Raw genomic sequence first — 21,766 nt, 5'->3', positions numbered from 1 at the left:
TATTCAGTCGCTTATCATATTGACTATAATTTTACAAGAAAACAACGATATTTCCCTATCACATATTAATTTTAACAGCAGAATATATTTCTCAATCACTTTTCCATTTCCGATGATAAAAGAAGAAAAAGAATCCTCTCGCAATTTCTTTCTACACTGAGAGAAATTTTTAGTTCCGTTTACCGCTCAGTTCTTATCTATTTTCATTTTTTATCTGAGCCGTTACCAGAAAGTCTACTATCCGTTACTATTCTTTCTCATTACGGTCACGATAGCGCAAAATGGTTAGGCGTACCTCGTTTTTCGTAATACCAACAATATTCGAACAGTTTTTTCAACGATACCTGTTTTACTGAATTTTTCTTGTTACTGTAACAAATGAAATTCTTCTCAGTGTATGTAAGTTACTTCTCTTCGTTTCGTCATTGATACACTATACGGTAGACCATAAAACACCATTGACTACACCTGTATCGTAAATCTGATCATCCTCATTAACGGGTTGTGATAATTGTATAATTATAAATCACGTCGTTGCACGTCAGCAATAAAACAGCCGATTTTCAGCTGCAACAGGTTTCAATTTTGCAGAACCTGCGCCAGTTGCGAGAAAAAAAAAACACAATTACAGAACGAAGTGTTTTCGTTGAGCCAAACCTCCCGAATTACATTGACTTCGGGAATCGTGTCGTAGTTGCGAGCTTCAGAATATCGTGGTTCGGAGCTTCGACGTGTCGGTAAAACAATGCCTGTCGCTTTCGGAATTGACCTGCTCGACGGTGACGGTGGTCATCTGACTCTCGTTCTGACGCTTCTCTTTCCGGTTGTAACGGGAGGAGAAAAGCTCGAAAGCTTCGCGCGCCAGCGCGTTTGGCTTGAGTTGTTGACGCTGGGACCCTTTCGCATTTCCGCGCCAGGAAACGCGGCACACAACTTCCGTCGTACCCTGACCGAGGACCCCTCGACTCGTGCTGGAGGCCACCCTTTGCGATGTCGTCGCATCCTGCTTTTCATGGAAAAGATATCGAGTTGGAGGCGTGTCCGGTTCCGCTCGGAGTTTAGGGGGTTTCAAGCGACGGTAAGAACCGTTTAGCGTTGCAATTTTCGGACTCATTTCCCGTCACGCAATCGCTGTCGGGACTAATTTTGTTTTTTTTTTTTTCATTTTTCTCAAAGAGATTTGAATTTCCTCGATTCCGATGGAAGGAACCGAATTTACCGGCTCGGACACTCCGCTGTCTCGAGAGTGAAAAGCGACTCGAGCGAAGCTCGAAGTTCCTGCGATATTTCGGTTAGATGTATAGTATAATGACACTATGGGGTGGTCCTTGATAGGCTTGTTTTTTAATTCTTATGCTACCAGGGGCTTGAATGCTTTCAAATTGATGAAACAAAAAAAAAAAAAAAAAAGAAAACACAAAGATCGAAGTAGCTTGCGGCGATAACGTTGAAAAAACTTTTTTTCCTCTTTGAAAGTTTATACGAGTCGTTGACGAATGCACCGAGAATAGTGAAAGATACATATTTTTTTTAGAGAATTGTTACGGAGCTCCAAGTTTTAGGGAATTTTTTTTTTTTTTTTTTCATCAACTTGAAAGCGTTTAGGCCATGTTAAGAATCACCCTAATAATGCCATAATGGACAGAAGTGCATGGTCAAAGTATAAGGCATATGTTAGGTGAAAATGAATCGATTGGAAAGGCGGAATTAAAAGATAGAAAGACGAGAAAAAACCGATTAAACAACCTCCAGAGCTGTTATTTACTCGACGGAAATAAATCCTGACCAATTCCATCAATTTGAGAGAAAATATTTCGTAATAAGAAAGGTTCAAAATGTATAAACTGAAATTTTAATCACCGTTAAAATCTGGAAAAATTTCCTGAAATTTGATATTTATTGAATACTTTTTCGACAATTCGTGGAGATTTTATCAGCGATCGAAATGAGCCTGAAAACGTTAAAATCGGATCGAAAATATCAGAGTGTGATTATTTTGAACATCTGAATTACAACTGTTCGTTAAATTGTTTACATTTTAGCATGCGTTATTCTAATTTTTTCAAATTTACGCTGTATCGTGTTAACTATCGCTGAAACAATTAATAACATTGCTGGAGAATTGTTAATCGGTTTTTCTTGTTTCCTAACTTGCGATTCAGACGTTTCGTTATTGAACGAAACATAAGAATTTTAAACGAATCTACATAATTCCAGTGCTTTGAGGATTAGGAATGATCAATTTAATAATATATTACACACAATAGATAAAATATACAGAGAGGAATATAGTAACAGTTATGGAATAGTACGACTGATTATTCTACACACTAGGTGACATATACATATATACCCTATGAGTAAATGTATTTGCAAAAGTACATTATAAAATTAAAGTTTATAAAAAATAATAAACAACGACGTAACAAACTTTTTTTTATCAATATATCAAACATACAGCTTTGTCAGAAGAAAAACTGACTTGTCTAATCGATTAATATCTTTTCTTTTCCTCCATCACCTTTTTACAAACTCATCGTTACAAGTGAATATTTTGATTAAGTAACGCAAGCTTGAGTATTTTTTATTAAAAAAATATCTCATTACCGACAAGCATTTCTGTTTCAGTTACAGCCAATTGTTGTTCGACGGATAAAATTTTTACGATTAAATCGCTTCTGCCTAAATTTAAGAAGAGAACCGTGCTTCTGTTTTTATTATTTACAGTAGGACAGCAGACTGGAAGAAAAATTGTATCATGTTTGCGTGTGTGTGTGTTTGCGTTTGTGTTTTGTGCAGGTTGCGGTAGAGCGTGCAGAACCCGTCGCATCAAGTCCATCATGCAATTCTCCGGTCTTTCGGTAAAGATCCCACGTCTAGATCCGCTACAATTGTTTCGTTCTCTCTCTCTCTCTCTCTCTCTCTCACAGACTTTTCTTTTCACTTTGCTTTTCTTGGTTTTCAACTGAGCAGCTTTACCGAGAGAAACAGCGGAGTGACTCGAGTTTCTATCGTCGGAGCCCGCGCCGGTTTTCGATCCTACAAACCAAATTCGTAATTCTCTTGAAATCGATGTGAAGCAGGGCGAGATTTCAATGAAAACGAAGAGAAAACCCGGGGCCCAAGAAAATTGCCGTCTATCGCTTTTCTCCGAGCTCTTAGACGCGCAGGTGTTGAAAATCTCCTTATATCAATCGTATTTGTTACACCGTCTTTGGTTAAATCGGTAATAATAGGATATCAAACAAGGCGGTTAGATTTGGAAATGATATTGTTCAATGGGTGGAACGATCCGATACTCCGAAGAAATTATCGCGAGAAGTTTCGAAAGTTATACAGGCACCGGAAATAATCGCGGAAATTTTTTAAAACTCACCCTTTTTCTGTTGCGGATATTGAAGACCCCGTAAACTATCGGATTCATGCAGGAATTGGTGCAGGCGAACAAAAAGAGGCACTTTTGTATACGCAGGTCGACTTTTTCGGCCGATGGTCGATCTATCCAGTACCTAAAAGGTTCGTCGTGCGACGGAAAAAGGTGAGAAAACGTACGAGGTGGCGAAAATCAACGCCGTATCAACTTACCATAAGCTCATCACGTAGTAAGGAGTCCAGCAAACGAAGAAGACCAGAACAATGATGATGGTCATTTTGAGGGTGCGGATTTTTGCCCGGCCCAAAAATCCGAGAGACGATCGTCGCATTTTGTCTGTAAAAGAGAGCGGTAATATCGGCATTTTGTAGGTACACTTATCAATTATAGAGACTTGAAAATTAGACAGGCCTGCGATGGTTTTCCCCTGAAAAAAATCAGTAGTAATTTCGGTAGGTGTTAGGCACGGATCTATGACAAAAATATTTTAAGTATTCTGTCACGTTAATTTTCTGAGAAATTTTTTTGTTTTCTTAGTACCGCTAGAGTTTAATTTCAATTTCTGCGTTAATTGTATGTATTAATGGTGGTGTTGATATTTAAATATTCATCTGCCGTCACTCGTTGTTGTTTACTGTGATTTTAAGCATATTTAGAACCACGCGAGCAGAAGAGAAAAACATTGAACGGGAGTTTTGAATAAAGTAGAAAAACATATCACAAATCCTTTTCATTTATCTAGTCTCTCAAGTCTTCTTTAAAACTAATGCTGTTCATTTTATAGCTAAACATTCGGTTTTATATTCATTACGTTTTATTTTTTCATAAAAATTGTTCGAAAATCTCCAAATACGCATATCTTGCATAAAAATAAATGTCGATGTGCTGTAAAAAAACTACCGCTATATTTTAATTTAACGTACCCAAATACCTAAAAAAAAAGCATTGTTATTTTCAGGGAAAAATCAATATCATATTTCGCAGGCCTGTGTTATCAGAGATTATATTTTGTCAAATTGAGAATCGCCAACGTTTCGAAAGAAATTCTTTTTTATTTTTGGTCGTTCTTATTACGCGTGTAATGACTTGCCTGTAAAAGATTCCCTCGATCTCTTGTATATCTCAATGATGATGCTCGCGTAGCTGAATATTATGACGATCAGGGGCAAGGCGTACATCGTAATCATACCGAATAAGGAATAGGTCAGCTCGTGCGTGTAGCTTGGGAATGTGTTGTAGGTAATGCACTGCTCGTACCAGGTGAAAACCGGGTGATTATCGACGTGGAAAACGACCATCTACGATCAAAATCAATCAGAGCAGGTACCTCGTTGAAAATTTGTTTCAATGTCTTTCTGCCTTTCTGCTCGTAATTCCCATTGTTAATTTTTATTTATAATCTTCCGTAGATATTATTGACAATACGGTTGTCGAGAATTATGGGCAAGCAATTGTGTGATCAATGTCACGGTTCATCGAATAAGTTGTTAAAAGTCGATTTGACGATTTTTACAAGCAGCAATACCTTTTCGTACATTAAATTCATTTTACATAATTACCACATACTTTATATCCATTATTTTTGTATAGTTTGGGAACTTTGAAAACATATTTCTTTGTCGTTTTTTACTATTTTTGATTGCGTACTAACAGGTTTTAAATACTCGAGAGTAATTAAGGCGATATATTGTAAATTATTGTTGTTAGAAACAAATTGATTGAAGAAAACAATCGAGAAAAGTGAAGGAACAATTCATTTTCGAGAAAGTTACTCCTCTACACATATACATGTTTTACATAAATTATAAGTTTTTGGGTTTGATGAAATTTGAAATTTTTGTTCGCCATATTGAATCCGCCATCTTGAATTTTTTAAATCTGATTTCACATTCCTTATCAGCGACCTTAAAATCCATGGAACACCATCTTGTTACAAAAGTTGACCCAGCACAATAATGTGTGACTCAAAGAGTCAAAAAGCTTTTGTTTCCATTTTCTTTATACACACGTATACCTGTCGTAACGAGGCACTTTTAATGCGCCAGTTACAAACGGCTCCTGAAATCCTGAGCGGAACCCAAAAGTAAGAATTTCGCGATGATAATCGTAATTAATTTGCTAAAACACGAGGGTCGCGCATCCGAAACTCTAAGAGGGGACGCTTTATAGGCTAGTGAATGAAATATTACTGGATTTTTGTTCATTTTATTGCGAGTATAAAAATGCGAAACCAAGTGGGAAATCAGTGGCGAATTCGACACCGTCTCGTGACGGTAGTCGCGGAGATTTTTAAAGGAAGGACGGCCCGAGTGAACATTCGTAACAAATTCTAGGACATTTCAAGGACATTTTAAGGCTATTCAAGGACATTGAAAAGAGAATATTTCCAGGATACAAGAAAAATTCACGGACAGTTTCCAGATAATTTAAAAGTTTAAAAACAATATTCAAGAATATTTTCAGGATGTTTTCAGGATATCCAAGGACGTTAAAAATAAATTCGCAAAAAAAAAAAGGAAGAAAAAAAAGAAACTTGCAATGAACTTACCTGTGGCAGGGAGCAAATTGTTGAGCCGGCCCAAGCGATAGTCAGCATGACTTTTCCTCTCCTGTCGACGTTCATCAGATGCAGAGGCTTTAATACCGCGTAATATCTGTGAATTCAACTGATAATTATAACGAAAAAATAAAATGTAACTTGGCAAAAAAAAAAAAAAAATTATAGCTGCGTATAATTATATCTTGTTATTCGTGTAAGATGTTCCGGTCGTTTTGAAGAATGCCTCGGTTCAAAAATTCTTACACGCGATGGATTTTTTCGTGCAGAGAATATAGCAGCTTGTTCGGCAATCGCATGATTCGAGAAAAATGATTGAGTCAATTTCGAGGAGATGGTTTATTCGTGCCGTAATTTGTACAGCATAACGTATAATGTGTAAGGAATCGTTTGGACGTGATAATCTATCACAGCAGGTGTTGAACTGCGAGCTTTCAAGTAAGAACGGCGTTAGAATTGTCTGAATAATTTAGACGTAGCGATCGATCATTTAGTCTTTGCAACGCGGAATTCTTTTCGGTTTGAAATATGCAACTTTCAAACAACGCTTCGTCACCCGACGCTGGATCGAGAAATCCATTTCACGTTCGTTAAACTGCGATTAATATGTTGTGGATTTTGGTTGAAAGAAATAATTTTTCCCTAATGAAATTCTGTCGAGCCGTTTTTATTATAAGAAAATACTAACCGCTCCCGTTAACAATTATTCATTCATATCCGAGGGAAAAGAAACGTAATAAATACTTGAGATTACAAAAATATGCAAAGCGATAAAATCAACAGCGTATAAAGCAAATTTTCCACTTTATGAAACCATTCAGTGTTTATAATATGTTTTAAGATGATGCTATAAAAAAAAAAAACAAAAAAAAAATCGTGGTGAAGGCTTAAACTTTAAAAGTTGATAAATCATTTACGGTGTGTGGAAAATAAAAAAAATCGATAAAAACAGATTTAAGTACGTTTGTCACTCGGTGAGTCAATTACGTGGAAAAAAATAACGAGGGGTGAAATTTGACAAGGAATGCCCCATGTCTATACGGTGTAGAAACGTCTCACCTGTCGACGCTAATGCAGACGAGAACAAAGGATGATAGATAAAGCCCGAACATTCTGAAGAAAGCCATGATCCTGCACATCGCGTCTCCAGCATTCCACGTCACAGTGGCAGCCCATCCGATCTCCGTGGGCATCATAATGAAGGTGACCTATCGGGTCGAAGGAAATACGAGGATTTTCATAGACGAAATAAAAGTCGGAGGTGTAAGAGCAGATGAGTCGTTGCGCAGCTTGCCGGTCGATTCCGTCGCTTTTCAATTAATTATCGAAAAAGAATCAAAGCGAAGAGAAGAAAAATGGTACAACGAAAGGAAAGAATATTGGCTGTAAGAAACTCACGAGCAGATCCGCGATCGCGAGATGCATCAACATCGTGTTGATCCGGGATCTGGTGTTTCCTTTTCTCCGTCGAATCAGGACGAGAACTGTCGAATTTCCGATGGCGGAAATGACCATCAGTATACTGTAGGTAACGATGGCTATCACGTGGCCTTCGTTGAATTTCATGTCCGGTTCAAGCTCGGGTTCCGTTCCATTCCCAGTGATGTTTTCCCAGGTGCTGTTGTTTGCCATTGTGAATCCAGGGCAGGTACTCGCAGTCAATCGTTCCGCTGGATATCTTCGATCGTATCCTGTGCCAGAGGTAAATTTCATCAGTTGTTGATAAAATATGAGGAATCGAATCCGAACGTCGAGTTTCACCTTCGGAGTGCTAATCATAGTTGGGCTGTGGGCTAGAAAAAAGCTTGCATTGTTTTTAGACGAAATTTACTCTGGGAAGTCGTTGAGTGACGTAATTTGAATAGTTGTAAGAATCAACTTTCTTATACTCCCAACTCGTCAAGCTGTTCGCAAAAGTTCTCGAATTACTTTGCAATCAAGTTTACGTGCGGATTGTTCTCCTACGGCACGGTGCGAAAGATTACTTTTCAAGCTGTTTGCGCAAACTTGGACAATATTCGATGCTGTGCGAAGAATAATTGTTATTATATTTGTCAAATAACTATTCTTTAAGTAACGTTTAAGAATTGCGACGGGAATGATAGAATTGTGTGTTCTTAAGATTCAACGTCGGCAATAGTCAACAATTGGGCCAATAATTCTATAGTTCTTGGGATAAACTTCTGATCAAATAAGGGCAGTTCCCAGCGGGGGGCAATAATACTAATGGAAAAAAGAAGCAGGGGATGATCCGTGGCGTAGACACAATACGAGCGAATCGAAAGATGGGTTCAATGTATCAAAGAATAGCCAAATCTCCTTCAAGATCAAGTACCGACTTAAGATAAAGCTGCGCGGATTCCTAGGTACAGTAACGTGATCTTGTTAAACTTTTTCAGATTTTCCTCAAGATCTTGCGTAAAAACAGTTGTTGTTAGGTTTGTTCGATACTAGCAGACGGCAAGTGTCTAAACTTGGTTACAAAATTCCAGTGGTTTTGTTAATAACATTTACAATGTCGAACATTAATCAACCTCTGTGAAATTTGGTGATCGATATTCGGTCTTTTCAACAACGATCCAGTTGCATATAAGAAACGAGACTTCTCGAGCCCCTGGATTTATAGGTTATACACAACAGCTGAAAATCGCGATCCTTCACCTTTTTCAAATCCGCTAACTTCCGCGCTTCGAATAAGCCTTTTTCCAATTTCTCCCTCTGGTTTAACCCGTGGCCAAAAACTCGACAATGGCAAGTAAATCCCCTCCCCGTAATCGTTCGTCAAAGTTCTGAGGTGAGTAATCGCAGGCTTATCGTAGTTTATAATAAAACGCTCTCAAGGGGCTGCGTCGATCCAAAGACACATGGGCACCTCGAAATCTGAGCGCTAACGAGATCGAAAGTACTGGGAAAATGATCGACGTGTACTTTTATTCCCAGGCAACATCCTAACCCCTAATTTCGACTCTGCGCTTTACGCGAGCGCTCAGGGTGAAAATGTTTCCGGATGAGAAAAAATCGCTGACGGAAAGGCTGCTCCGATAAGCCTACTTTCGCATATCGAAAATATCGATCCTTCCGCGCGAAATTGACTCAAGTGTATCAAGTTATAGACATCTCAGAGGGAGTCGTGCGAAGTTGGCAAGTGATCAATATCAAATCAAGTCCCAGAGGGCTCGTTTTACGGAGAGACGTAGAATTTGTCAATCGAGAACCGCCGCCTAGACGCCACGGTGGACGACTCACGTTTCTTTAACGGATATCGCAACCCGAGTGAATCACCGCCGTTTCAATCCGTGGTAATTTGGTTGAGCCAGAGTCGAATCAGCTGATTGAATTGAAAGGGTTCAAAACCGCGGGTCGGAAAAGCGTCAATTCCGTAAAGAGAGCTGCCCTTGAATTAGGTGTAGGTATCGAATACTTTTCGAGCATTTTCGCCGATAAGGATCATCTTCTGTCCAGCTGATCTCGCTTATAACCGTCTTTTCGGTGATCGATGCAGTAGACCGAGCGATCGATAATCGGCCAAATATTTATCCGAGCTGCCTCTTCTTCTTCTTCTTCTTCTTCTTCCTCGGTTTGTTTGAACCTCCGTAATGGAATTTCGCTAATTTTTACGTGACACACTCAAAGCCTGCACTTGTTTCACTAAAAGTCACTCGATTCATCCTGCCGAAATAAAATATGTAACACTTTCATTCCATAACATTGCCGGTCACCTCGCGGTTGGTTTTGCTTTTGTTTATCCGATTTTAATTATCCCTCGGTTTATACGCTTCAATTCGCACGTTCAACGGAGTACAAGAATATAATTGAATTTTTAAGGTTTGAGCTTATTTACACAAGGGCAGGAAGGTCGGTCAAGTGCACTACAAGTTTGTTTGAACGCTGAGTCTGATCGTCGGACCTTATTTCATCCGCTGGAGGTGCTGGGCCTATTCCCAAATCTCCGACTAGTCTATAACTCGAGAGGAACGCTTCGGCAACTAATCGCCTTTTCGTAATACGCTGCAAGAGGCGCGCTTCTTGGTTTACTTTGGCAGAAATAACCGCCACGCGATTTACCTCGTGTCGATTACGCACACATTAATGAGCCAAGCGTTATACGCGAAGTAAAACATACGCAGCGGGAAGTGTATAAGTGAAAATTTGGAACGATTCGTTTCCGCCTCGTCCTTAATCAAACTCCACTAATTGTAACGAAGGTCGGTAAGCCAGAGATCGTCGATTAATTTCTCCATAATAATTAAGTATTCCCCGAATTTCTGTAATTTTATACTCTTACGATCCACGAAGATCTCCGTAAAAATACAAAAACGATACTTCCCCGACGTGTCAACAAAAGTCTAGATCTCTCGTTCTAGGTTAATTCATCTAGTTCTTCCAGAGACTTTCCTGGCTAGAAACGATAATGCCATTTGTGCTCTTTTCCCAGAATATAATGCATCTCAGACAAATTCCTGTTCATCTGACGCACCTGTAATGTGAGACCCAGATTTACAAAGGATAGATTCTACGGTGAAAAAATTATTCTTTGTCAAACTCTGCGCGTATTTTCACGATTTGTACACTATTTATATACACACGTCTTTGTGTCGAGAGCTTGTATTATGCGTATAATTGTATTTGGGATGTAAACTCCGGAGTCAAGTGAAAGCTGATAACTGAGTGACAGCAATTATACACGGTTTTCGAAACAATAAGAACCGATCAACGTTGTTCAAACTTTGCACTTAATTCCGACGGAAATTGCCAAATTTCATGAATTTCAATTAGAAACGGCATAGAGTATGAACTTGATCACAATCCTCGATCATGGTAAGTTCTCAAGATCAAAGACGTTCAACGTACCTATCAATTTACGTTTCCATTTGGCGTTAGATGATTATACGAGATGTGAAATTCGAGTATCATCAGATCAGCCGACGATATTCAGCTTTCAATAAAAAGAAAGTTTTATTTTCTCGCTCAACGCTAAATCTCACCGAATACAATCGATCCTGATTCTGTGTCGATGAGTAAATATCACTACCTCCTTTTCACCAGGGGAAATAAAACCACCCGAATCGATACGAGGACCCTAAATTTTGACCGTTTTGTGTGCACAGGTGCTTTTTATTGGCCGGAACGTTGCATTGTGTTCGTAGGAGAACAAACGGGTTCGATAAGTAAACAGATATATGTTTACGATTGAAAACCGCGGCACGTGTTTGCGAAAATCGATATTACGCAGGTTGATATTGAAACTGCGGTAATTTACCTTAAAGTTTAGACAAGCACGGATCTTCGTTTACATGATAGTCTCTCTCCTCTTCTCTATAATTCTTCACAGCCACCACTGTCCCATTTATAACACTCTGGTTCAAGTCTTAACGTTCTTCGGATAAATATTGTCCAAGAAATTTGACTGGCGTTGAGTTTATATTTTAATTTATTTGCTTCGTTGGTCTAATTTGAAAAAAAAAATTTTTTATTTTTTTTTTATCAGGCGATCTACCCTTAATTAAATTATCCAAATTGCACACTTGTTTTTAATATTATATATCATATCCGGATAAAGGTAAACAAATTGAAGAAAAATTGCCTCCGCCGATATTGATTAACATCATCTCTTTGAACATCTCGGATTACATCACTTTTGCATTCTCAATAGAAATTGTTTAAATTTGATACAGGATTGCTTACGTATGCATACACATACATATATATATATATATATATATGTATGTATACGTAAGTATATACACCTACATCGATTGGATGAAATTTATATTTTCCTGTGCCGTATAATGCAATAACTCGATGCGTGAGTAAATAAAGTCGAACGATTGCTTATGTTACTTTTCTTTGCCATTGAGTTTATTATAGGTGTGAGATTCGTCTTCCGGTTTTCCTGGGCAATAACACACGTTTTTGTATACGAAACCAAAAAATGGAAAAAGAAAAAAAAAAAAAAAAAAGGTAAGAAAAACTAAAACGAGAATAATCTCTGCATGATAATTATAAGTTAGAGAGCTGAATTGAATTTTCTACAAGCGAAATTTTCAACAAACAATTATATACTTATGGCAAAGTAATTTCAATAAGATATTAAAATGCGACAATGACTCCGGATAAAAAGTTTGAGGACAAATAATGTAATGCTACACAATTATGCGTATATATACATACGATTTTATCTTATGCCAAACGTTAAAAAACAACCGTAAAAAATCATCAGAAACCAATTACTTGGGAAAGTGAGAATATATATATATGTATATGTAAGAAAAGAAAAATAATTTAGGAAATCGCTCGAAGATTTCTATTTCCTGCACTTATTACATTTTATTAATGCATTTTCCATTCTCGATAAAAAAAATTGATAAAAAAAAAAACCATTTACAATGAAATTTATGAAAAGTTATGCAAACAAGACGAAAGTACGCATGTTACAAATAATCGTACATATGTACATATATTAGACTGCATGAAAAAAATCAACTATTTCTTTTCAAAATTCGAGTCGAAAATATTATTCCAAATGACGAAAAAAAGATGCTGTCCGAGTTTTAGATGTTAATATTAATATTTGGAGGTGCTTCATCGCAATTTTTTATTTCCCATTTAAATAACATGGGTTATAAAATTTAAGAGTGAAAAAAAAATGTCCCGTGTAATTCAAATGAGAAATATAAAATTGCGATGAAGTACCTCTAAATATTAATATTAATATCTGAAACTTGGTCAGCATATTTCTTTCGTCATTTGGAACAATGTTTGCGACTTGAATTTTGAATAAAAAAAAAATAACAAATTTTTTTTATACAGTCTATTATATGTAATGATAATTGATTAAAGAATTTCGAACATTGCGTATCCATTTATTTATACATATACATGTACATATTATACGTATACACTCCCATTGAACGACGATGCGTTCTATACAATGTCGGCCAGTTGTCAATGGTTCGGTACGATAATATTACAACAACCTGTTCCGAACTGGTTGGGCTGCGTGACACAACTGAGGCTATTATACTTATGCCTCTGGTTCAGAATCCGAGCGAGTTCCCCGTTTTCAGCGCCAGCGCAAAACCGCGGAATCACGACGCGCGCCTGACGTGCCTCGCAGTTTTTCTTTTTTCCTACTTCACTTTTTTCCACCCCTTAATCATTTTCCATTCCCTTCTACAAATATGCAATTTTCAAACGATCCGACATTCTCTCGCCGCAAACAAAGAAGAAACGTATGCGATGATCGATATTAAGTGACAATAATAATACCTGCACCTTGTGTGTATAATTATGGGTATATAATCAGTATTCAAAACTAGATCAGTAAAAAATTACAAACATTTGTACAATCTTCGCTTTGCCGACAAGGGAATGAATCTAATATAATGTAAGAAAAAAAAAGGGTGATAGATAATTAATTTACTCTTTCAATTCGTGGTGAAAATTCGTTGTGCCTTGATCTTCGACTTCATCGATGGCAATTCATTGTCTACTTAAATTACATTACACATGTGTAATAAATACTTGCAGTTAGAAATTGAAGAATTACATGCTTCGATAAAAATAAAAAATAAAAAAAAAAAAAAAAAGTTAAAGATAATAATGACTGATTCGCAGTAGTAAATCGTTCTGTTGATTTTATGAAAAATAATTTGATAAATGAATCAAAGATACGACGAGTGCAACGGGGATGGATTCCTACTAGTGTTTACTTTTCGAGTACTTGTCACGATCTCTGGAGGATATGCGATAATAGGATAGGCGAAGCCGCGGATCTCGGAAATGGACATAACGCTGTGAATATCGTAAACCGCTTTTCAATATGAATGCTACATTCTTTGTTTGCTTATTCTTGTTAGCGGTGTAAGAAAGTTTTTACTACTTTTATTGTCATTCTCGCTAAAACTTCTGCACAGAATTTTTGCAAATATATGTTATATACGACATTGAATCTACTTTAACGTGCGTCAGATGTATTCAACGTTGATTAAACCCTGAATTATACCTAGGATAAAATTGAAACAGATAAAACAGAAATCTTCTTTGTGTTTTTCCATGTTATTGGGAAAAAATTTGAACACCATCGAGATTTGCGAGAGAAACACGCGAAGGTGAAATAATGTGAAGACAAAAAAGCGACCCTTCGTCAAATCGTACAAATTTCCGCGCGTCCGGTATTCTTCTTCGCAATAATTTTGTTAACGCGGCAATCGCGATTCGCCGCGATTGGTCAAGTTCGCGCTTTATCTAGATTCTCGTTATTGCGGTCTAACCAGCTCGATGCTTATCGCTCTTTTTCCAACGGTTGCTCCTCGTACGTTTTATCCGACTTCGGCACAAGTCTGACTGTTATTAGGGTGAAAGGAATGAAACGGCGCCGAATTCTCAAGGTCCTAGAAATGCAAATGGCCGAGGTTTTCGGATCGCTCCAGGTTAACCCTCAGCGTTCCGATTCAAGAATTTCCATGCCCCAGCCTTGTCACAGTTTATTTACAGCTTCAAATGATCTGCGTTACTTCGTACAACACCAAAAACCCCCGAGTAACGAGTTTCGGCCAGAGTTATCGAATTTTCATAGTTTCTTCGATTTTACATCCGCCATATTCGACCCGCCATCTTGGATTTAGAAACTATTAAATTCAGGCTTCAGATTAGCGATCACAGACTCTAAAAACCTCCGAGTAACAAGATTCAGGTAAAAATCTTGAGTTGAAAAATATGAGACTGAAAGGGTTAAAGCGCTTCAAGCGTAGCGTCCCGTGACCGATTTAAGAATTGTCACGGAAATCCATCTCTTTCTTTGGTAAAACTTTGAATCGATTTGCAATTTTTAGTAAAATGATCTTGCTATTCTCGAGAAGTGTGCTCTGGTCAGCTAGGGCTGAAAAAATATCGTACAGGTTTGTGATCTATTTATTTCGCCGCGAGACGGACTTTTAGGTTATATTTTGCATGTAATTGTTCAGCTATTAAATGGTATGATAATTTATCGGCCTTAGATGACCAGAACACACTTCCTTACACCAAAAGGATGACATCGTAAAAAATTTCACATCGAATCGACGATTTAAGAAACGAAGGAATGAGATGGATTCCCGTATTACATCTTGAATCGGTCACGTGACACTGCGCTTGGTACACCTTTTGCAGAGCAGCGTTTCATACATGCGACAACTTTTTTGAATCGGTTATTCAAGATTTATGTTCAATTTTTGAGATATCACTGTCATATTTTTTTGCCTAATTCGACTCCCAAGGTGTCAATGTTGATGTTTTAAGAGGGATTACGATGATTCCGCGAATATAGTGAGCGCTATAAATAAACAAAATGTTGAAAATCCCTGTTTTCACAGAATAAATGTAATTGTGAGAAGGTTATGGTGACTAGAAAAGTGGAACGCGATAATCTGAGAAATTTGGAGTCGCTAAAAACCAACCTGATGACAGAATTTAAAAATTCAAGATGGCGGACTGAAAATATAAAATATATCGATCCGATTCGCTTGAAATTTGTTACTCGGGGGGTTTCGGGGTCGCTGAAAACGAATCTGACGTCAGAATTTCAAAATTCAACATGGCTGATCCAATACGGCGGACTGAAAGTATAAAAATTGATCCTATTCGCTCATATTAGATCCACCGTTATGAGACTTGGAAATTTCTCAAATCTAACTCCATTTTTGAAATCCGCGATCTCGAGAGTCCTTATATACCCTGTTTCAAGAAATTTCACTGCAAGGAAAATGCGTGCTTTAAAGGGTTATTTAACCACATTTCGCGGAAATTAGGCGTCCTGCGAATTTGGTAGTCGGATTGTTCGCTGCAATCACCAGGATAATTACGCTCCTAATAATTATTACGTACCGGGAACTTTTCATTCTCGCGGCAAGAAAGTTTGCTGCTCGTTAAGAGGATGTATAAGGTGACATCTGACCTGGTTCGTCGTTCGGTGTCGCCTTACGCGCAAACCTCTTCGTGATTCCCCTCAGTGCCGGCAAGAATTTAAGGACCCTGTAAATCTGCTCTAGGAACTAAGAATGATGAGGTCAGAAGCCGGCCGAATACAACAACACACACAGAGTGAAATGATTGCCATAGGCAATATTCCACCCGGTGATAATTAATTGAATTTTAACCAAGCTCTCGTTGTCTTGTTCGCCTTTTGATCGTTACTTTCGACCACTTTGCAGGAAGTCTTTATTAATCCTGAGCAGAGTTGAAGTTATGAATAAATCGGTATGATTTTAAGCGTCTGAGGCAAAAATTGGGAAAAGCGGATAAACCGTGGGAAAATGTTTCAGCCATTTTATTATCCCTGAGTATAGTGAAAATCAATGAAACAACATCTCTGCCATTGTGGAAAATAATGTCGAGCAAATTCGAATAACACAAGTTGAGGTACGAATAATTTGAGAAAAGGTTTTGCAATTAAAACGATCTAAATGATTGGACTCTGATGTTTCGATACGATTCTAATGTTTTTGGGCTCAATCGATTCGTCGACCGAATCTCTACAATTCGTCTGCAAAACATTAATGAAATATTATAACGTAGTATAATTCTAGCACGCAAATGAAAATGAGTGTTTGTAAAATATTTTTCAGACGAATTATGGAGATGTTATTGTTAAAAAAATAAACCAAGAAATATTAGAATCGAATCGAAAACACTAAAGTTTAATTACTTCAAACGTTCTGATTACAAAACCTCTTATCAAATTCATGATGTCTCAGTTTGAATCATTTGAATTTCCTCAGATTCATCTCTATTACACAATAAAGATGTCGTTTTATGCCCGTTGATCATTATTGTCGCAAATAACATGAATAGAGATTTTTTCGAACCGTTTTTTCCACCCTTACAATGTCTTTGAATATTTAATCGTTGCTCCAATTTTTCTGGAAGAAGGTAAAAAGACCTGGGTATTACTTTTACCAGACAAACACGACGTTCCGGATTAAATTATCCGGTAGACAATAATTCTAATCACTTGATACGTTATCCTCACAGTTCGCATAAGGCTGTAGGGTTCAGATAATAAAACAAACCTACCCAACCGTGAAACGGGGTGAAAAATTATCCTTGGGATAATTTTATTCGCTTTCTACACGAACGCTTGATAGATGAACTGCACTGATTTGATTAAAGATTCCTGTCCGTGAAGCTAATCAGCAGAACGTCCAATGAAGAAAATAATTGAAAATGAACCATGGAAAATTATCTGCTGCAAAACGAACTAACGATACAAAGGAAAAATTGGTCGATGTGAAACTGTATAGCTTTTCAATATACTACGAATCGTTTTCGAATATCGATAAAATTCTACGAAACGCGGGATTTGCAGTTCGTTTGATGCGGATCGCTGCATGAACTGCTTTGATAAAGTAAAGTGTATAAAAATCGAGAAGATGAAATTCGACAGAATCGATTGTGGGAAAAACGGCGTGAAATCGGTGCGTTGAAAAATTCCAATTACGAATTTATTTTTTCTTATAAAGCTTGCGTGGAAAGTCACAAAATTGGAACGATCTCCGGCAGGTAAAATATTGGAATATAACCACTGATGAATTTTAACAACCTTGTAAACAAGTCTTGGATAATCAGTGTTCAATATTGAGAATCACGCCGAGAAATTACTTCTGAAATGAATAACATTTCAAAAATTCTACTACCCTCTCCGATTTTTACTGAACAAATTTCTAGCAAATCCAATAAGGTTGTATCGTTGTAAGACATAGGCCGCGATCTAATACCCGAAAATCAATTCCGCGTTTGATTCTCCAGCGGAATAACGGTCGAGCTTGTGCAAGCTCCGAAAGCACTTATATTCGAAAGCTCTCGCGTGACTGGGAAGCGGAAAGGGAGACGTGACAAGAACGGTGAAATAGGGTTAAATAGATGCTTGTTTATGTCCGACGAACTCGATATCGTACGTATACGTCATACACACACGACGGTTGTATGTATGCATATGTATTTTTGTACATACGTATTAACGTATAAACACAATACACACACACACACACTGTCCTGCAGGAGAATTATTGTTTGTTTCACGTAGATTGTACGTATGCGTTATATTTCGCGGCCATTCGTCCATGCGTATATGTATATTTTATGTATACCTATATATATATATATATATATATATATATATTTTATAAAACCACGAGGCGGTTTTATCTAATCGGTTAGAAACACCGACGAGCCGCGTGCAACGTCGACTTATACTTGGACAAAAAACGTGTCTCGTAAAATGTGTCGGTGAGCCAATAATCAACGAGCCGCTCTTATTTATATGTATTTAGAAGACGATTATTAAACGTAAACATTTTTTCTTTTTCTTTCTTTTTTTTTTTTTTTTCCTACGAAACAACGCGCGATATTGGCCCCAGAGCGACGAGGCAAGGACACGTATAATAGATCGGTTGCGTGGTTAGACAAGTGCCAAAAAATCATGGCAATTAACGCAGTCTTTTCCCTGCTTCCAGAATAAAGGAAGAAAAAAAAATTGATCACGATTATTTTTACGCAGATTAAATTAACATTTTTTTCGTCGCTTCGCAATGAGGACAAGAAACAGTAAACTGAAAACTGTGGACCCCAAAAATTTGCGATTTGTTGACCGCAATCGATGTCGGTGCAATGTTGTCGAATTCAATATTCAACGACATCAACATGATGGGGAAAACGTGTTTCAGTGCTTTTTTAGAAAGTAATGTGTTCTGAATAAAATTAATCGTTTCGAAGTGAAATCGAACGAGTCTACTGGAATTTTAACCATTTTGGTAGTTGATAGTTTTGATATTGTAGATAAACTTTTGGTTATAATTCCAGTATTTTTCAGCTTTTGTATTCTTAAATTTATGTATCCGTAACTTGCCAGCGTAATAATTTGATAAATACTCGATGTAAGATCATTTCGTGATGAATTTAAAATACACAATATAACGATTATTGGCCAACCAGCCTCTTCAATGCGAAATTATAATATTGTCAAACGGAGCTCGGAATGAACTTGCAACAAGTTTTTGCGAGGGTTGCGCAACTGTACGTTAGATTTTTGCAACATACGTGCGAAATGATTATTCAGAAACGGTATCTACTGGAAGGATCACATTGTTAGCGCCGAGCTGTCAGTAATAATGGAAATCCGTCGATTCTTCAGCTCCTCGTCGTTACGAGTGCGAAGATTTATTTATCGCGTTTTTATTAAGTTTGGAAACGGAGATTTGATCTCGTTCAACTTATTCCCCAAGGTTTAGAATAATAATTTCAATGGATCAAGATTGTGCGACGATTTTAATCCCGTATTTCTGCACAAAGAGAAAAAATCCTTTCTTTTCTTTTTTCTTTTCTTTTTATTGACTTCCAAAATCACATCGTTTTCAATTTGATAATTTAATCGGATTGTATCCCTGTGTTTTATAAAAAAAATCCTCTTCGTGCCAACGCAATTTAATTGGAGAACATTTTTTATTCATATTTGCCCGAGGCCAGCTTTGAACCAATTTTGTCCGATTTAATTTCAATCCGTTTTTATCTATACTTGTGTCATTCTGCGAATTCCTCCCTTCACTTTCCATTAGTCATACAACTTATTTTCAGTCGAGTGAGGCTGGGCTTTTTTCCTCGCTTTTAATTCCTTGCATGTATCAGTCAAAGGGATAGATTCGATACATTGCCAAGTTCACTCGAAAGGGATTTTCACCTGCTCGTTTTATTTGTAAACACAGCGCCTTCTCTAATTGCTCATTAAACGTGAAACAGCGCTTGAAGCTTTTCACGTACGTGAAACGAAACAGCCGACAGTCCATATAGAACTGAATTTACAATATAACGGTTGTGCAAGCATTTTGTTACCCCTTATCTATAATCACTGGCAAGAAGAGCGATTGATGTTATTTTTCTTTCATTCAATTCCAAAAACAAACAAGACCGTGCATATAAGCTAGTCACTTTGTTCTGTGCTATTATTACAATTTCCTTGGAATTAAATTTGAAGTCTCTCTATTAATTGCAAATTACTTTTCCGTTTAGTATTTTAGATTGTAAGGACCGTTCAGTTAATTTCGATAAATCATACAACATGAAGGTTCGTTTCAATAAAGATGTTGCGAAACAAATGTTATTCACTGTGAAAACATTGGCAGATATTTTTGTTTATTGCATGATTAGCAGATCAATTTTATTAAAAACCGATATATCAAATTACGTAGCTGTATCGTTGTAAGTACCTGCAAAAAATCTCCGAATCCAATTTCTGTATCTAGGAACCACCAGGAATACCGATGACGCACTTTCTGATTAGCCACGTGTTGGTGGAAGCTCGACGGAAAGCAAGCTTTTTTCCGTTGTATCTCACCGCAGGAATATAATAGGTTGTAAATTCACTCCGGCGTAAGAAGTTCACGTTTCATAATCCGGGTCGTTATTATACCAAACCTGCGTTCAAATCTTCATACTGTAATTTCCCATAAGGCATTGGAGGATCACGATTTCCGCTTTAACTATCATCGCTGCAGATGCGGTACCGGATCGAAAAAAAAGGGTAAATTGATCGGTAACTGTTGACACCGGGATTTCCGATAATACAATAATACAGGGAAACGGAGGCGGGGTAAAGTCGTTGGATACTCCGATCGCGTAAACAAAACGCGCCGTTCTCTCTCCGTTCACAGAATTTTCATCCGTTTAACGCAAGCCCGACTTGTTTTCAGAATTGTATAAACATTATTGTAGGTTATTGAAAATAGTTGATCGACGCGGAACCGAGCTTTTTTGACAAAATCAAATGCAGCGTCGAAAGCTCGCGGCGGACGGTTTTTTTTAATTGCACGAACGGAGCGGACGACAAAGCGCAACTGCGGAATCCGCTCGAAGAGCTATTACTCCGATGGGCACATAGGCCACCGTCAAGGGTCAAGAGTCAAATGGCCACTGATATCTATCTGTCTCTCTGCTACGTGTGTTTACGACCTGGACTATGTGCCTTCGGGGTTACGGGGTGTTCGAGCGCTAACTTTACGTTGCAGGGTTTGAAAGGCTTGTCCGAAAAACTGACGAAAGAATTACGCAATTGTTCTCGAAATTTCGTCATTTTTTTTTTTTTTTCAATTTTTAATTTTTTTTCTTATCCTCAATTTCCCCCACCGAATTACATCTCCTAAAGTATATACGTACATAATATACGTTATCTATATACCTGTGTATATATATATATATGTATACACGTGAATACGTCGAGTCAAGTTTAGGATGAAGAATTGATTGAGACCGTTGAACAAAATCTTCGGCAATATTATTCGCACCAGTGATAGTGAACTTGAATGAAACAACATATATAGTATGTCTTGTTAGAAATAATGAATCTGAGCAAAGTCGAACTAAGCTAAAAGCTGAGATGTCGGTAATTTGATAAAAGGTTTTTTTGAAATGTTTTTAGGCTCATTTCTCGCGCTGAGAGAGAGATTTGCACATTTTACGAGGAAAAAAAATTGAAGAAATCTTACGTTAAAGTATAGTTATAACACGCAAATGTATAATTATTGACAAACATATTTTGTACTGAAGAAATCTTATACACTCCGGAGATAACTTGTTGTCAAATTTTTCTCGAACAATCTCCGATGAACAAAATCAGCCCAAAAACATCAGTGTATCATCATTTAGTTTATTGTTAAAATTGTAAAACATTTTCTTCATTTGTTGAAATCTTCATAGCTTGGCTGTTGTTTCAGTCGAGTTCACTGTCATTCCCATCAATTTTCTAAACGTTTTTTCATGATAAGGTAGAATTGTGTTTTCGTTTTGTTTACAGAATTTTCTACAAATTG

The 21,766-nt window shown here is 37.3% G+C and overlaps 1 protein-coding gene across 7 annotated transcripts; it reads right to left on the bottom strand.

Annotated features, from left to right (window-relative positions):
• Positions 1-270: 270 nt before the first annotated feature.
• On the bottom strand, positions 271-20,793 carry LOC124299646 (adipokinetic hormone/corazonin-related peptide receptor variant I). Of its 7 annotated transcripts, none has more exons than XM_046752940.1 (9): positions 20,168-20,793; positions 15,795-15,949; positions 7,329-7,621; positions 6,990-7,138; positions 5,922-6,027; positions 4,464-4,671; positions 3,586-3,709; positions 3,377-3,509; positions 271-1,006 (listed from the first exon to the last, which is right to left on the bottom strand). In XM_046752940.1, the coding sequence occupies exons 3-9, from the start codon at positions 7,560-7,562 to the stop codon at positions 704-706; spliced, it is 1,257 nt and encodes a 418-aa protein (XP_046608896.1). In that variant the 5' UTR covers positions 7,563-7,621; positions 15,795-15,949; positions 20,168-20,793; the 3' UTR covers positions 271-703. The 7 variants fall into 7 exon arrangements, with proteins under 7 accessions (XP_046608896.1, XP_046608881.1, XP_046608873.1 ...); XM_046752925.1 differs by lacking the exon at positions 15,795-15,949 and adding an exon at positions 7,692-7,723; XM_046752917.1 differs by lacking the exon at positions 15,795-15,949.
• Between the last annotated feature and the right edge of the window lie 973 nt (positions 20,794-21,766).

The sequence above is a fragment of the Neodiprion virginianus genome, chromosome 1 (genome assembly GCF_021901495.1).
Source record: "Neodiprion virginianus isolate iyNeoVirg1 chromosome 1, iyNeoVirg1.1, whole genome shotgun sequence".
Classification (NCBI taxonomy): domain Eukaryota; kingdom Metazoa; phylum Arthropoda; class Insecta; order Hymenoptera; family Diprionidae; genus Neodiprion; species Neodiprion virginianus.
The sequence above is the reverse complement of the archived record's forward strand: the minus strand, read 5'-3'. Positions and strand labels throughout refer to the sequence as shown.

Bases quoted from the DNA above. Each gene is read 5' to 3' on its own strand.
- LOC124299646 (XM_046752940.1), bottom strand. From the start codon at position 7,562: ATGGCAAACAACAGCACCTGGGAAAACATCACTGGGAATGGAACGGAA. The intron at 7,139-7,328 runs GTGAGTTTCTTA...TCGACCCGATAG, and splicing joins TCGCGATCGCGGATCTGCTC to GTCACCTTCATTATGATGCC. The intron at 6,028-6,989 runs GTGAGACGTTTC...TTGAATTCACAG, and splicing joins GTCTGCATTAGCGTCGACAG to ATATTACGCGGTATTAAAGC.